Genomic DNA, 18,566 nt, shown 5'->3' on the forward strand with positions numbered 1-18,566 from the left:
TAGATACAATGGTACAGGAAGCATATGAAAATGGTGTAATCTCCGAACAAGATAAAGAATACCTTAATGTAGAACATCCTCGCACCCCGATTTTATATCTTTTGCCAAAGATACACAAATCCTTAACAGATCCACCAGGACGCCCAATAATCTCGGCCATAGGATCCATACTAGAACCACTTTCAAAATTTGTAGACAAATTCCTTCAGCCAGTAGTGTCAAAAATCCCCACCTGTTTGAAAGACACAACAGACCTCTTGTGTAAATTGCAAGATGTCGTTCTACCGCAAACAGATGTTTTACTGTGTAGCATAGACATCCAAAGTCTTTACACGTCCATACCACAAGAGGAAGGGATTAGGTGCGTAGAGGAAGCACTGCTTGAAACAAATCTGTCACACCATCTTATTTTCTTTTTGATTGATTGTCTATCATTGGTGTTACAGAAAAATTTGATTTGAAGGGGGTACTATTGGCAACGGCAGGGTACATCAATGGGGGCGGCGGTCGCTCCCTCATTTGCCAATATCTTTGTAAATTACATTGAAGAGATGATATTCCTGAAAGGACCATATAGAAAGCACTTTATCCAGTATTGGAGATTTGTGGATGACATCTTGGTAATATGGGGTGGAACAGAGAAGTAGTTTCAAGACATGATAGATTTAGCCAATCAGAAACATAAAACCATCAAATTTACTTGTGAAAGTTCGGCAACAGCAATCAAATTTTTAGATGTGAAAATTGAAGTGAGTAACAAACAATTAATAACTTCTATGTACTCCAAACCCACAGATCGCAATAAATTGTTAAACTCTGACAGCTTTCATAATCCAAATATAATAAAGGCAATACCCAAAAGTCAATACATAAGGACACGAAGAATATCCTCGGATATGGATACATTCCAAAACGCTGCAAATACATTGACTAAGAAATTTCTCAATAAGGGGTATAAGAAAAATAAGCTAACATCTATAACTAGGGAGGTAACACAACTAGATAGACAGGAATTACTGAGATCAGAAAACAAAACTAAAAAAGAACGAGCTAGAATCCCCTTTGTATCCAAATATGGGAAACAGAGCAGAGCTATAGAAAAAATTATCAAAAACTATTGGCCAATTCTTCAGCAAGATGCCAAGTATGGGCACCTTTTCCATACACCTCCCATGTTTTGTTACACACGAGGTCGCACATTAAGGGACACCCTATGCCCATCAGATAGTCAGGAAACAAAGAATAGCCGGTTTCTAGGAAAACCAAAGAAAGGCTCATTCCCTTGCTTAAACTGCATTTGTTGTGCCTCAATTATAAAAGGCAATACAGTGAATCATCCAACTAAAGGCACAAAAATTAAATTGAAAGATTATACTACCTATGATTCGAAATACGTAGTATACATGCTTAAATGTCCTTGCGGACTAGCGTACCTAGGCCAAACCTCTCGAGCAGTTAAGGAAAGAATAAAAGAACACAGGGGAAACATTAGAAACTTTAAAACGGGAACTGCAACTGATACATGTGTGTCTAGACACTTTTATAGCAAGGGACACAATGTTAGTCAACTAAAATGGATGAATCTGGAGCAAATAAAAATGCCCAGCAGGGGTGGAGATATTAAAAAAATCTTTACCCAAAAGGAAGCCTATTGGATTAAAAAGATGAATACGATGGCTCCAATAGGAATGAATGACCACTGGAGTATCACACCATTCTTGGGATAATAAATTTGTAATTTCCTCCACAGATACTGAAAGGATGTCCAGTATAAAATAGCAATTTACTAGAGACCAGCTAATGGTAAGATAAGCAAAAGTTATTATAAGGAATAATATACATGTAACTCTCTAAGTGAATTTGTGGTAGGCTCAGTAGTGAAGCAGTACCATGTGATTGTATTACGAATAATGTATGAATTTTACTGAATTTTAATTGATTTTTTACACTTTTTACTGTTTACACTTTTTACAGTTTGTAGAAATTGTGCTGGGATTTCAGGCTATGGTTGAAAAAGCAAAAAAGAAAACACAGATAATATGGACTGGGACAATTCACACAATGGACACAAATTTACGGCACATTTTTATCTAACAACCATTTTAGCCAAGAACAAGGCCCGAAGGGTTAATAAGTTATACACTTGGTAATTGGTGGGCGGGTTAACAATTGTGGTGTTATAAAATGTTTTTTACACTATCTGATGTTCACACTTGAGAAAGGGCCAGGTGCCCGAAACATGTTGTGTGGTAATGGAATAAAAGCCTAATTGCAGTTATGCTGCGTTTGTGAGTGTTTCCAAACTTTACTACAAATTAAAGTGCAGTATATGGGCTAGGAATCTCGTAAAAGCAATACATGAATAAACAGGACACACACAAACTAATCAGACAGAATGCTGAGCAACCGGCAGACCACACTGGAACAATGAAAGGAATCCAGGAACAGGTAGGACATGGAAGAAAAGTAAAATGCGAAATGCAAAGCAAATCTACAATCAGGCAAGGATTAAGATTTGAGAGGTAAAGAACAGGGAAGCAGCAGTTTTAGGGGCATGGCTCATTGGTGCCCATACATATTTTTTTAAAAAGCATTAAAATTTTCAGCCCACAGGTATGTAATTCAGTCTAGTTCTGCCCTAAGCACCAGCCTTGAACTATCCCTCCCCTATCGGTGCAGTAAAGTCTGCACGTGATCCTATCACAATCAATCTCTTGTTTCAAGCTTAGCAACAGGCTGCAAATAACAGTATTCCCTCTCATGTTCTTAAGAGTTGAATTTTCAGATATTAAAATGCCATATTATGCATATTAGGTAAGGTTCTCACCCTAAAGTGGGACAGAATACTGCACAATTTTATTGCAGTAAATTTGGTTCAATGAAACCACACACATGTAAAGTACCTGTGGAATAATCTTGTACTTGATCCAGCATTTAGTAGTTGCTAAACCTGTTTTTAAACATTGTGCATATACTAGTATTATGGTGTATAAACAAACCCTCACATATTGATTATAATGTTCACACACATTGTAAAATACTTCTACTGAAATACTGGATAATACAAGTTATAAAACCTTATTAGAGAGATGGAAAGATGGTGAATGAACACTTGGACCTTTTGTGTTTTCATAGATTTTAATCTACACATTTAAGAGAATGAAATCTTTGTATGTAGTACACATATATGAAATTTCTCTCTCTTTCTTCCTTCACAACCCTTTTACATCAACGATTTTATTGTGAAAGAATGCTTGAACTATGTTTTTAATTTATAGTTTTTAACCAATAAACAAAAGTTAGTATAACTATAAATCTGCATTCGGATTAAAAAAAAGTCATTTTTGGACTTTAAATTAAAATAAAAAGGGCGAATTTCTGGGCCTTCTTCTAGTGCAAAAAAGTTGGGAGAGATTTAGTAGATTCCGCCACGTCCATCCTTTGCTTGCCTTTTATTTTAATTTGACACATTCATTTTTGATTTTTTTTTGTTCAAAATTGTTGCTGTTGTGGAATAACTGGATAAGGGTTCTTAGATTCGGGTGTTTATTCATGTGTTACTATGTGGTGGCTTTTTTTATGTGCTCCACCTGCAACAATGCTTGAGTTGATAGGGCCTATTCTTTTCTATTGCTACTGTGCCCAACACATGGCACTAAGTTGCCAAACAGAGCTGAGACACAACATGTAGCATCTCACCTGCATTCTTGTGCAAAAGAACACACAAGAAACCCATTACATAGGAACACATGATTAAACGGTATGTAAAAAGGGGTTGCTCAACTTTAGATTAACTTTTAGTATGATTTATAGAGTGGTATTCTGAGACTATTTACAATTGAGTTTCACTTTTTATTATTTGTGGTTTTTGAGTTATTTTGTGTCTTATTCACCAGTTTGCAATTTCAGCAAATTACCCTAGCAACCATGCACTGATTTGAATAAGTGACTGCAATATGAATAGGGCAGGGCTTGAATAAAGAGATGAGCAATAAAAAGTAGCAATAACAATACATGTGCTTACCTACAGAAAATGTGTTTTTTAAATGGGGTCAGTTACCCCCATTTGAAAGCTGGAAAGAGTCGGAAGAAGACGGCAATTAATTCAAAAACGATATTAAAAAAAAAAATAATGACTATCAATTGAAAAAATATGCCATATCCCAATTGAAAAGTTGCTTATCGCTGTACACTCTGTAACATTCTAAAAGTTAACTTCAAGGTGAACCACCCCTTTAAGGGCCTTCTGAGTAGTTTTTATTTGATTTTATAAGAATACTGTATGTAGATCACAGCATTCTTGTTATTTTTGTAATTATTTCTCAGTGCTTTAATAGTCCAGATGGAGTGTGAAAAATAGAATTGGTGTTTATTTTAAATCTGTTGCAGCCTGAAATGTGACTTTTAGAATGTGCCAGTGCATTAAAGTATTTTAGATATAGAAGAAATGTGCTTTAAAAAGTTGTGTTTTTGGTTATTTTATTGAAAATTTCTGCCAAAAACCTGCTAGTCCCACCCATCTGTTTCACTCCCTGCCCGCTGAATTGTCTGGCTGTGCGGAGGAGCCGACGGCACTCAGTACACTGCACTGTAGGATAGGAACAAATCAGCAGCTAGGCTGACCTCATCGGGAACTGTAGCCTGTCTATGTTTTTGTGACTGCAGGGCTGTGATTGGTTATCCCCCTCCTATAGTGCTACGCAATATGTTGGCGCTATATAAATACATGTTAATAATAATAATAGTGCTTCTTAAGCTGGCCATAGACGCAAAGATCTGATTTTCCAACCGTGTGTGGAGAGTCCCGACATTTTTCATCCGGCTGAGTACGGTCGTTTGGTCGATCGGACAGGTTAGAAAATTTCTGTCGGCTGCCGATAATATCTCTGCGTGTATTGCCGATCGTACTATTTTCAGTGGGAGACTGTCACTAGCTTTGGTTGGACATAGATATCGTACGATTGCTGTCAGGGGCAGAACATTGCTGATCTGTTCTTTAACTAATCTGACTGGTAAGACTTTGATCTGAATGGTTAGTGGCGGGTCGGGAGATGGGAAAGTCCGATCGTACGATGATTCGTACGATCGGATCTTTGCATCTATGGCCAGCTTTACGGTGACCATGAGGACACGGCCACCCTTCATTTGAAAAAGGGACCAGAGAACATCTATGGGGATATCAAATAAAGGGGCAATTTTGAAGACAATATTAATCTACAGCCAAAAATAAAACCAGCACCATATAGTAAACATTATTGCCTACAAAATTTGTTTTTTTATTTATCCTATATGTTTTCTTTAAGTGAGGGATTATGAAAACTGATAAGCATGCTTGTTTTTGAAAATATATGGTTTTTTTGGTGATTTTGCAGCACAGAATAATCCTGAATAATACATATCTCCTCTCCTACCTGCAGACAAAGCAGATAATACAGTTAAAAATACACAGGATGGAAATATTGATCAAGAATTATGTATACATCCTTCGACTCAGGAATTGTCCCACAACGCTCATTCAATATATAATATTGTGGAATCTAGCATGCCATCTGAGACACAGTTGGTTATTAACAATGAAAATTCAAGCCAAGCAAATTGCAGTGGAGAAAAGCATTTTAAAAGAATAAATGAAAAACATCTCAATGTAAAATTTTCAAAGAGTAATTTAAAAGCAGAAAATGGATATGATAAACATAGGGAAAACCCTGTTAAAGTACATGTGATGGAAGATGTGGTTGAATCTGATATGTGTGCCAAATTTCCACGACCTATGCTAAATGTGCAGGAGCCAATAAAAATATTAATAACAATGAATAATGATTTGAATATGATGAGTGGCATAAAAAGGTCTGTCAGTTTAAATGATTTAAGGAAAGATACTGTTTTCAGTTTTGATATTGGAATGAAACAAGGAGATAAAGAATTCACTGAAAAAGACAATGCAAAACTCAAATCCGGCTGTTTAAACATAAACACATCTTGTAGTCCATGCTCTGGCTATGAATCAAGCAACCTGGACTGTTCAAATATTGTTAATTCAAATAAGGGTGTATCAAAGGTTATAACCAGAGATTTTGACATTAATATTACAATTGAGAGTAAAGTGACTTTGTGCACAGACCTTAAAAAGAATCCTCATGAATGTGTCTCTCAAACTGCTATTGAAAAGCAACATACAAGAGTCCTAAGTCTGGACAGTGGAACTGATGACATTAAGAACAGCAGAGACCTTTTTTATGATAAGCCTAAACCATTACCATCATCAAAATCAGACTTAGAAGTGAAGGAAGATCAATTTCCTAATGAATCCAATGTATCAGAATTTACAACATTACTGGAATCCATCAACATTGCTAAAGCACCACCATCCAACTTCAGAAAAGAGCATAAAGCAGCAAAAGGAGATGGATGTTTAGAGGATGTTACATTTGTATGTTTGAAAGGTGAGTGTTTATTTTTAGAAAGGCAAGGTCATACAAAATGGGCTTGAGAATGCTATATAATGCAACATTTAGTCAGTTTCTGTTATTTTTCTGATACTATAGATAATGTTTAAAGGTATTTTAAGGCCCATCTACCCATAGAAGTCTTTCAATTTTAGAAGCTATAATTGTATACTGTATCAATATATAGCAGTTGAGTTATATTTGTGCAGGCTAATCCACTAAATCATTATTCTGTGTTTATATCCATCTTGACCAGTGACTAAGCAGTCACAAACAGGGAAGATTTGCTGTTCCCTGTCAGGTAAGGACTCTTACCTATTTATAAATATAGCTGATGTGGCATTTTTAAACACAACCAAGGCTTCTGAGTTATTTCTCCCTTGGTGAAAAACAAACAGTATTATTGTAGGCTTCCAGTTTAAATTCCTTAAGAAGAAATACTGTAGACTGCATAGTATTCCCTTAAAATTTTCTGCCTAAGCTGTGCATTTGTGCAAGTATGTATATTTGGGGCCATTGCCGAAAGGCTTTGGCACACCCAGATAATTTTCTGTGAAACATATCTGTGCACAATTTTTTAGTAGTATACAAGGCAGTTGTGTTTGCAACTTTTTTATACTTCAAAGAAAAATGAAATTTATTCTAGATATATTAACTAGTTGAAGTTGAAGAAATGCTTATTTTTCATGACAGACATAGTTATATAATTATTAAGTTTAATATCCACTGAATTTACAGTGTAGTGTGCAATTATCTGCACGTTTAGACCATATTCAATATAAAATGACTAACAAACTTCAGAACCAGCTATATCAGGTTATGAAAAGAGTCAAAGCAATACATGTGTTGTAAAACACTCTCTGCCCCCCCCCACTCACTGGATACTCCTTGTAGAATCTGTCCCAAATTGTGGAGAAAAATGGGGGATAAAATCCTAATACATTGCTGCCAATATACCTTATGGAATCAGGAGTGGTAATTTACTCATCTATGCACAGTGTGCAAAGAGCAAACCCGAAAAGCAGGGTTTTCCCTAAAACTCCAGTGTAATTTTTGCTGAGAGTTGGTGATGCACCTGACACAATTGCAACCAATGCACAGTTCAGATGTCATTATTACTAGCACTCAGCATTGATATGACATTTGAACCCCAATTATTTAGACACTAGTTTATTGGTTCAATTGACACAGTCTGCTGTGGGAACACTGGAGATACCACAACCCCAAATCATGATGGAGGTAGCTTCAGGGTTTCCCTGCATCAATAGGTGATGGCACATGAGAGGGCAGCACAGACCAAACAGCACAAAGCACCTACTTTAATGAATGCTCAATAAGTAAAAATATACATGACATACATGACAATACAGTACATGACTTACAGTATGTTGGTATCTCTACCTGGGGTTCATCCTCTAGACCACTGCTGTCCATCTTCTGAGTGAAACCACACCCTCATTACCACAAGAACTTTTAAGACAGTGTCCACATTTTGGTAGTACACCAAAAAAACAAATGGTTGGTGCTGACTGCTAAGATATCACTCATCATTCATATTAAAACATCTTTTAAATCCATACACCTTTTCCTCCTCCCCTGTGGATAACACAGTATTCCCTGTCCTAGCACGTGATTAAAAACCTTATGGGCCCGTAACACCAATCTCCAAATGCTAACAAATCCTACCAGGCTCATGTCCCACATACATACGGAAGGCAGAATACAGCAGGAAACAGGGAAACCTGTTAGGACCAGTCCAGATGAACAGTACATAGTGTGCTTCATACAGAGACACAATACTGGTGCCCCCAGCAGTTTGTATTAGGTGTGAACAGGTGAACAATCTGGGCACTTTCAGTCTGGCTATGAGGTGTGAACAGTACAGGGCTTTAGGGGTATGAACAATAGAGGTGTTACAGGTGTGAAAAATGCTGAATCTTACAGTCTGAATTTAAGGTTTAAACAAAGAAGAGGCCAGTTTATATCAGTACTGATACCTTTTAAAACTTGTACAAGGTAATTTGTCACTTTTATTTAGGGAGCCACACAAGATGGGGTCGCGGGCCAGAGTTGGACAGCACTGCTCTAGACTTAGAGATTAGTGTAGAAGAGTAACATACTGTAGTAACATAGTAACATAGTAAGTAAGGTTGAAAAAAGACACATGTCCATCGAGTTCAACTTTTTTTTTTTTTTTGTGTATTAACTACCTATCTGCCAGTTGATCCAGAGGAAGGCAAAAAACCCATCTGAAGCCTCTCCAATTTGCCTTAGAGGGGGAAAAATTCCTTCCTGACTCCAAAATGGCAATCGGACTAGTCCCTGGATCAACTTGGACTATGAGCTATTTCCCATAACCCTGTATTCCCTTACTTGCTAAAAAGCCATCCAACCCCTTCTTAAAGCTATCTAATGTATCAGCCTGTACAACTGATTCAGGGAGAGAATTCCACATCTTCACAGCTCTCACTGTAAAAAACCCCTTCCGAATATTTAGGCGGAACCTCTTTTCTTCTAATCGGAATGGGTGACCTCGTGTCAGCTGGAAAGACCTACTGGTAAATAAAGCATTAGAGAGATTGTTATATGATCCCCTTATATATTTATACATAGTCATCATATCACCCCTTAAGCGCCTCTTCTCCAGCGTGAACATCCCCAATTTAGCCAGTCTTTCCTCATAGCTAAGATTTTCAATACCTTTTACCAGCTTAGTTGCCCTTCTCTGTACCCTCTCTAATACAATAATGTCCTGTTTGAGTGATGGAGACCAAAACTGTACGGCATATTCTAGATGGGGCCTTACAAGTGCTCTATACAGTGGAAGAATGACCCCCTCCTCCCGTGACTCTATGCCCCTTTTAATACAGCTCAAGACCTTATTTGCCCTTGATGCTGCTGACTGGCATTGCTTGCTACAGCCAAGTTTATCATCTACAAGGACTCCAAGGTCCTTTTCCATAATGGATTTGCCTAGTGCAGTCCCATTAAGGGTATAAGTGGCTTGGATATTTTTACATCCCAGGTGCATGACTTTACATTTATCAACATTGAATCTCATTTGCCACTTAGCTGCCCAGATTGCCAGTTTGTCAAGATCCTGTTGCAAGGATGCCACATCCTGGATGGAATTAATTGGGCTGGATAATTTTGTGTCATCTGCAAACACTGATACATTACTTACAACACCCTCCCCTAAGTCATTAATGAACAAGTTAAATAAAAGTGGACCCAATACCGAGCCCTGGGGGACCCCACTAAGAACCTTACTCCAAGTAGAGAATGTCCCATTAACAACCACCCTCTGTACCCGATCCTGTAGCCAGTTTCCTATGCATGTGCAAACTTCATTAAGCCCAACAGACCTTAGTTTAGAAAGCAGTCGTTTGTGGGGCACAGTATCAAACGCTTTCGCAAAATCCAAATAGATCACATCTACTGCCCCCCCACTATCCAGAATCTTACTTACCACATCATAAAATGCAATCAAATTCGTCTGACATGACCTATCCTTCATAAAGCCATGCTGATTGTTGCTCATAATGCCATTCATTAGGACAAAATTTTGAATGTGATCTCTTAACAAGCCTTCAAATAATTTGCCCACCACAGATGTCAAGCTTACTGGCCTATAATTGCCAGGCTGAGATCGTAATCCCTTTTTAAATATTGGAATAACATCAGCTTTTCTCCAATCCATAGGCACCATACCAGATGACAGTGAATCTGAGAAAATCAGAAATAAGGGCTGGTCTAAAACTGAACTAAGCTCTCTTAGAACCCGGGGGTGTATGCCATCAGGCCCTGGAGCCTTGTTTACATTAATTTGTATTAAAGCTTTTTGAATCATATCCTGAGTCAGCCACTGACTAGATTGAGCTGAACCATTCGTGCAGTTATTAAGTGAGCCTGTGAACCCAGACTCCTCTATTGTATACACTGAAGAAAAGAACTGATTTAACACATTTGCCTTATCTGTATCTGTTACAACCATACTGGTACCATTATTTAATGGAGCAACACTCTCAACCTGCATCTTTTTACTATTAATATATTTAAAAAACTTTTTAGGGTTAGTTTTCACCTCCACCGCAGTTAACTCTTCATTTCTTTTCTTAGCCTTCCGGATTGCTGATTTACAACATTTATTACAGTGTTTATATTCATTAAATGCAGCTTCTGTCCCTACAGATTTGTAGTTTTTAAATGCCTTTCTCTTCTTTCCCATTAACATCTTTACCTCTGTATTAAGCCACACAGGATGATTCTTAGAGCTTCTACGTTTAGTCCTTAAGGGAATAAATTGAGAACAGTAATGATTTAATATCATTTTAAAGGACAACCATTTCTGTTCTGTGTTTTTAGCTGAAAACCTAATGCCCCAATCAATGCTCTGTAGGGCAGCCCTCAAGGCACTAAAATTAGCTTTGGCAAAATTCATGGTTTTTGTTGCCCCAGTATATTTTTGTTTTTTGCACCAGACATTAAAAGATATAACATTATGGTCACTATTACCCAGGGGTTCAATGACTTGCACATTTGCTATAAGTTCTGGGTCATTTGAGATCACTAAATCAAGAATAGCATTTTTTCTGGTAGGCTCCTCAACAACCTGTGCTAAAAAATTGTCGTGCAATAAGTTTATAAACTTGTTCCCATTAACTGATCTAGCAGTACCGTTGCTCCAGTCAATATCTGGGTAATTAAAATCCCCCATTATCATTACTTTACCTAAACTAGCAGCCTTTTCTATTTGCATTAGGAGCTTTGTCTCTTCCTCCTCACTTACATTAGGGGTCTATAGCATACTCCTACAATTAATTTGCTGGATTCTTTACAATTGGTGAAGAACTCCACCCATACGACTTCTGGCCCCTCATTTTCTAACACAACCTCCTCCTTTATATGAGCTTTTAAATCCTGCCTAACATACAGACATACCCCTCCTCCTTTTCTATTGCCTCTGTCCCTCCGAAACAAAGTATAGCCACTGATATTTACTGCCCAGTCATGCGACTCATTCAGCCATGTTTCGGCCACACCAATCACTAGAGATGTCGCGAACTGTTCGCCGGCGAACTTGTTCGCGCGAACATCGGGTGTTCGCGCTCGCCGGAAGTTCGCGAACGTCGCGCGACGTTCGCCATTTTGGGTTCGCCATTGTTGGCGCTTTTTTTTGCCCTCTCACCCCAGACCAGCAGGTACATGGCAGCCAATCAGGAAGCTCTCCCCTGGACCACTCCCCTTCCCTATAAAAACCGAAGCCCTGCAGCGTTTTTTCACTCTGCCTGTGTGTGCTGAAGAGATAGTGTAGGGAGAGAGCTGCTGCCTGTTAGTGATTTCAGGGACAGTTGAAAGTTTGCTGGCTAGTAATCGTTTTGATACTGCTCTGTTATTGGAGGGACAGAAGTCTGCAGGGGTTTGAGGGACATTTTAGCTTAGGTAGCTTTGCTGGCTAGTAATCTACCTTCTACTGCAGTGCTCTGTATGTAGCTGCAGTGGGCAGCTGTCCTGCTTCTGATCTCATCTGCTGACTGCTGCAATAACAGTAGTCCTTGTAAGGACTGCTTTTATTTATTTTTTTGTTGTTTTACTACTACTACTACTACTACTATAAGAGCCCAGTGCTATTAGTCTAGCAGTGTTGGGGAGTGGGACTGGTGTGCTAATCTGCTGCTCCTAGTAGTTCAGCAGCACCAACTTTAATTTTTTTTTTTTAATATTCATTTTTTTTTTATTTTACTTTTTTTTATTTTACTACCGCTGTAGTAGTGTATAAGTTGACCTTTTAGGCATTATTTGCCCTGTAGGCATTATTTGCACTGTGTTTTCTTCAACCCGCCATCTAGCTGTGTGACCTTGTTCACATTCTGTCTAAATATCCATAATATTACCGTCTCCAGAAAAAACACCGGAGTGACTTTTTTCAAGCAGCCATAATATATTTTACGTAATCCGTATCCACCGCTGTAGTAGTGTATACGTTGACCTTGTAGGCATTATTTGCACAGTGTTTTCTTCAACCCGCCATCTAGCTGTGTGACCTTGTTCACATTCTGTCTAAATATCCATAATATTACCGTCTCCAGAAAAAACACCGGAGTGACTTTTTTCAAGCAGCCATAATATATTTTACGTAATCCGTATCCACCGCTGTAGTAGTGTATACGTTGACCTTGTAGGCATTATTTGCACAGTGTTTTCTTCAACCCGCCATCTAGCTGTGTGACCTTGTTCACATTCTGTCTAAATATCCATAATATTACCGTCTCCAGAAAAAACACCGGAGTGACTTTTTTCAAGCAGCCATAATATATTTTACGTAATCCGTATCCACCGCTGTAGTAGTGTATACGTTGACCTTGTAGGCATTATTTGCACAGTGTTTTCTTCAACCCGCCATCTAGCTGTGTGACCTTGTTCACATTCTGTCTAAATATCCATAATATTACCGTCTCCAGAAAAAACACCGGAGTGACTTTTTTCAAGCAGCCATAATATATTTTACGTAATCCGTATCCACCGCTGTAGTAGTGTATACGTTGACCTTGTAGGCATTATTTGCACACTGTTTTCTTCAACCCGCCATCTAGCTGTGTGACCTTGTTCACATTCTGTCTAAATATCCATAATATTACCGTCTCCAGAAAAAACACCGGAGTGACTTTTTTCAAGCAGCCATAATATATTTTACGTAATCCGTATCCACCGCTGTAGTAGTGTATACGTTGACCTTGTAGGCATTATTTGCACAGTGTTTTCTTCAACCCGCCATCTAGCTGTGTGACCTTGTTCACATTCTGTCTAAATATCCATAATATTACCGTCTCCAGAAAAAACACCGGAGTGACTTTTTTCAAGCAGCCATAATATATTTTACGTAATCCGTATCCACCGCTGTAGTAGTGTATACGTTGACCTTGTAGGCATTATTTGCACAGTGTTTTCTTCAACCCACCATCTAGCTGTGTGACCTTGTTCACATTCTGTCTAAATATCCATAATATTACCGTCTCCAGAAAAAACACCGGAGTGACTTTTTTCAAGCAGCCATAATATATTTTACGTAATCCGTATCCACCGCTGTAGTAGTGTATACGTTGACCTTGTAGGCATTATTTGCACACTGTTTTCTTCAACCTGCCATCTAGCTGTGTGACCTTGTTCACATTCTGTCTAAATATCCATAATATTACCGTCTCCAGAAAAAACACCGGAGTGACTTTTTTCAAGCAGCCATAATATATTTTACGTAATCCGTATCCACCGCTGTAGTAGTGTATACGTTGACCTTGTAGGCATTATTTGCACAGTGTTTTCTTCAACCCGCCATCTAGCTGTGTGTATTATCGTTTCCAGAAAAACCAACTGAGTTTTGTTGTTGTTGTTGTTTTTTAAAAAATAATGCCAGGCAAAGGCAGGCCGCCACGCAGAGGCCGTGCTAGGGGCCGTGCTGCTATGCAATCCTGTGGCCCTAGCAAATTGCCCAGTTTTAAAAAGCCAATGACCCTGAACTCCCAAAATGCTGAAGAGGTAGTTGACTGGCTTACACAGCACACCCCATCCTCTACCGTTTCTAACTTTACCACAACATCCTCCTCATCCTCCACTGCTATGGCCACCCCACGTAACACTTCCTCCACCACCGGTGCCCCTTCTTCACTGGGGTCAGAGGAGTTATTTTCCCATGAGTTTCTTGAACTGAGTAATGCGCAACCATTATTGCCAGAAGAAGATGAAGGAGATGAGGACCTTACACCAGATTTAATTCTGGCAGAGAACACGACAGAGATGGACATAATGAGTGATGAGGAGGAGGTCCCCGCTGCTGCTTCCTTCTGTGATGTGTCAGAAGAAATTGATGCATCTGAGGAGAATGATGATGAGGAGATTGATGTTTTGTGGGTGCCTAGTAGAAGAGAGCAAGAGGAGGGTAGTTCAGATGGAGAGACGGAGAGTCAGAGAGGCAGTAGGAGAATAAGACTTAGAAGAAGCAGGGAGGACAGCCCGCAGGGATCAGTAGGGCAACAACATGTATCGGCACCTGTGTTCAGCCGGCCAACGCACCCGCCATTGCCGCCAATGCCGCCAACTTCTACTGTTACCGCCAGATCGCACACTTCCAAAAAGTCAGCAGTGTGGGATTTTTTTAATGTGTGTGCCTCTGACAAAAGCATTGTAATTTGCAATGAGTGCAGTCAGAAACTGAGCCTTGGTAAGCCCAACAGCCACATAGGTACAACTTCTATGCGAAGGCACATGAGCGGCAAGCACAAAGCACTTTGGGAGCAACACCTCAAAGGCAACAGGCAAACTAAAAGCCACACTCCTTCTGGTCCAGCATCTTACTGCTCTACCTCTGCTCTCCTTGACCCGTCTGAACCACCCTCCACTCCGCCTTCCACCTTGACCACCTGTTCCCATTCCCAGTCATCTGCCACCAGCCAAGTTTCTGTGAAGGCCATGTTTGAGCGTAAGAAGCCAATGTCTGACTGTCACCCCCTTGCCCGGCGTCTGACAGCTGGCTTGTCTGCACTCTTAGCCCGCCAGCTTTTACCATACCAGCTGGTGGACTCTGAGGCCTTCCGCAAATTTGTAGCAATTGGGACACCGCAGTGGAAGGTACCCAGCCGCAATTTTTTTTCTAAAAAGGGAATACCACACCTGTACCAACATGTGCAGAGCCAAGTTACCGCATCTCTGTCACTTAGTGTTGGGCCAAAGGTCCATATGACTACTGACGCATGGTCCTCCAAGCATGGTCAGGGCAGGTATGTCACCTACACTGCCCACTGGGTGAACTTGGTAATGGCTGGGAAGCAGGGAATGGGTAGCTCAACAACAACAGTGGAGTTGGTGTCACCGCCACGGATTGCACGCGGTTCTGCCACCACCTCTACTCCTCCATCGCTCTCTACCTCGTCTTCTTCTTCTTCTTACTCTGCTGCTGGGTCCTCCTTCTCCTCCTCCACACCTGTGCACCCCCAGCTCCCCTAGGCTATTCGACGTGCCAGGTACGCCGTTGTCACGCTGTCTTGGGGATGACGTGCCTGGAAAGCAAAAACCATACCGGATCTGTACTCCTGTCATCTCTGCAGTCACAGGCCGATCGGTGGCTGACCCCACACCAACTGCAGATCGGAAAAGTGGTGTGTGACAATGGAAGCAATCTGTTGGCAGCGTTGAGACTAGGCAATTTAACACATGTGCCCTGCATGGCACATGTGTTAAATTTAATAGTCCAACGTTTTGTCTCCAAGTACCCAGGATTCCAGGACGTTCTCACCCAGTCCAGAAAGGTGTCGGCCCATTTCAGACGTTCCTACACAGCCATGGCACGCCTTGCTGACATTCAGCAGCGCTACAACATGCCAGTCAGGCGTTTGATTTCTGACAGCCAGACTCGCTGGAATTCAACGCTCCTTATGTTGGAACGTCTGCTGCAACAACAAAGGGCCGTCAACGAGTACCTTTTTGAACTGGGTGGTAGGACTGGATCTGCACAGCTGGGGATTTTTTTCCCCCGTTACTGGGTGCTTATGCGCGATGCCTGCAGGCTCATGCGACCTTTTGAAGAGGTGACAAATATGGTCAGTCGCACCGAAGGCACCATCAGCGACCTAATACCCTTCGCTTTATTCCTGGAGCGTGCCGTGCGACGAGTGACAGATGAGGCTGTAGACCAGCGTGACGAGGAGCTGGAAGCGCACGATTTCTGGTCGGAATCACCAGAACGAACCCAGGCACCTGCTGCAACGCAGGGAGAGGTGCCAGAAGTGGAGTCAGAGGAGGAAGGTGGCTTTGTGGAGGAGGAGGAGGAGGACCAACAGGAGCAGGCTTCCCAGGGGGCTAGTGGTGACCTTTTGGGGACCCCTGGTCTTGTACGTGGCTGGGGGGAGGAGACCGTGGATGATGCAGTCCTTGATAATGAGGAAGCGGAGATGGATAGCTCTGCATCCAACCTTGTGAGAATGGGGTCTTTCATGCTGTCATGCCTGTTGAAGGACCCCCGTATCAAGAGGCTTAAGGAGAAGGACCTGTACTGGGTCGCAACGCTACTAGACCCTCGGTACAAGCATAAAGTGTCAGAAATGTTACCAACATACCACAAGTCCGAAAAGATGCGGCATTTACAAACCAGCCTGCAAAACATGTTGTACAATGCTTTTAAGGGTGATGTCACTTCAGGAACTCATCAACATTCCAGGGGCAGAGGTGCCAGTAATCCTGCCACGAGCACACCTGCAAGGACAAAGCCCTTTGGCCAGTCTGTAACGTCAGACATGCAAATGTTTTTCTGTCCAAGGCAGCGCCACAACCCTTCTGGATCCACCCTCAAAGAACGCCTCGACCGGCAGGTAGCGGACTACCTGGCATTAACTGCAGATATCGACACTCTGAGGAGCGATGAACCCCTGGACTACTGGGTGCGCAGGCTTGATCTGTGGCCAGAGCTGTCACAATTTGCCATGAACCTCTTGTCTTGCCCAGCCTCAAGTGTGCTCTCAGAAAGGACCTTCAGTGCAGCAGGAGGGATTGTAACTGAGAAGAGAACTCGCCTAGGTCACAAAAGTGTCGATTACCTGACCTTTATTAAAATGAATGAGGGGTGGATCTCGGAGGGTTACTGCACGCCGGAAGACTTGTTCTGACTTCTATGCAGCTGTCCTTCTCTTCAAGCCTCATGACTCCACACACAGCTGTCCTTTAGCGTCCTCCTCCTCCCTCCGCCACCGTTACAAACTAGGGTGCAAACCCTACTGGTTTAATTTTTTCTGGCCTCTGTGCTTCAGTGGCTGCAACCAAAAAAACTGGGCAAACAATGTCTACAAGGTCAACGTATGGCAAAAAATGACTATTTTCAGCATTTATATGGCATATTTTTTCTGGCAACTGTGCTTCAGTGGCTGCGTCCAAAAAAATGCATATTTTCTGCATTTATATGGCATAATTTTTCTGGCCTCTGTGCTTCAGTGGCTGCAACCAAAAAAATGCATATTTTCAGCATTTATATGGCATAATTTTTCTGGCCTCTGTGCTTCAGTGGCTGCAACCAAAAAAATTTATATTTTCAGCATTTATATGGCATAATTTTTCTGGCCTCTGTGCTTCAGTGGCTGCAACCAAAAAAATGCATATTTTCAGCATTTATATGGCATAATTTTTCTGGCAACTGTGCTTCAGTGGCTGCGACCAAAAAAATGACTATTTCAGCATTTATATGGCATATTTTTTCTGGCCTCTGTGCTTCAGTGGCTGCGGCCAAAAAAACTGGGCAAACAATGCCTACAAGGTCAACGACGTTGACCTTGTAGGCATTGTTTGCCCAGTTTTTTTGGCCGCAGCCACTGAAGCACAGAGGCCAGAAAAAATATGCCATATAAATGCTGAAAATAGTCATTTTTTGCCATATACGTTGAGTCAACGTATGGCAAAAAATGACTATTTTCAGCATTTATATGGCATATTTTTTCTGGCCTCTGTGCTTCAGTGGCTGCGGCCAAAAAAACTGGGCAAACAATGCCTACAAGGTCAACGACCTATTTTGCTGAAAATAGTCATTTTTTGCCATACGTTGACTCAACGTATATGGCAAAAAATGACTATTTTCAGCATTTATATGGCATATTTTTTCTGGCAACTGTGCTTCAGTGGCTGCGACCAAAAAAACTGGGCAAACAATGCCTACAAGGTCAACGTATGGCAAAAAATGACTATTTTCAGCATTTATATGGCATATTTTTTCTGGCAACTGTGCTTCAGTGGCTGCAACCAAAAAAACTGGGCAAACAATGTCTACAAGGTCAACGTATGGCGAAAAATGACTATTTTCAGCATTTATATGGCATATTTTTTCTGGCAACTGTGCTTCAGTGGCTGCGTCCAAAAAAACTGGGCAAACAATGCCTACAAGGTCAACGTATGGCAGTTGTTTAAAGAGAACAGTAGATTACTAGCCAGCAAAGCTACCTAAGCTAAAATGTCCCTCAAATCCCTGCAGACTTCTGTTCCTCCAATACAGAGCAGTATCAAGCAGATTACTAGCCAGCAAACTTACTATCATCTGTCCCTGAAATCACTAACAGCTCTCCCCCTACACTATCTCTTCCAAGCACACAC

General features: G+C 40.9%; 1 protein-coding gene across 3 annotated transcripts in view; it reads left to right on the top strand.

Moving 5' to 3' along the window:
* The window catches only part of pcnx2.L (pecanex 2 L homeolog), a 643,210-nt gene that overhangs the window by 130,950 nt on the left and 493,694 nt on the right, over positions 1–18,566 (top strand). For 2 of the 3 annotated variants that reach the window (XM_041562821.1, XM_041562822.1), the window contains exon 5: positions 5,418–6,443. The exons of the other annotated variant lie outside the window; for it this stretch is intronic. In XM_041562821.1, coding sequence (XP_041418755.1) covers positions 5,418–6,443 — 1,026 coding nt within the window. The remainder of the gene's footprint in view (positions 1–5,417; positions 6,444–18,566) is intronic. 3 annotated transcript variants of the gene reach the window in all.

Source organism: Xenopus laevis, chromosome 5L, assembly GCF_017654675.1.
Source record: "Xenopus laevis strain J_2021 chromosome 5L, Xenopus_laevis_v10.1, whole genome shotgun sequence".
Taxonomy (NCBI): domain Eukaryota; kingdom Metazoa; phylum Chordata; class Amphibia; order Anura; family Pipidae; genus Xenopus; species Xenopus laevis.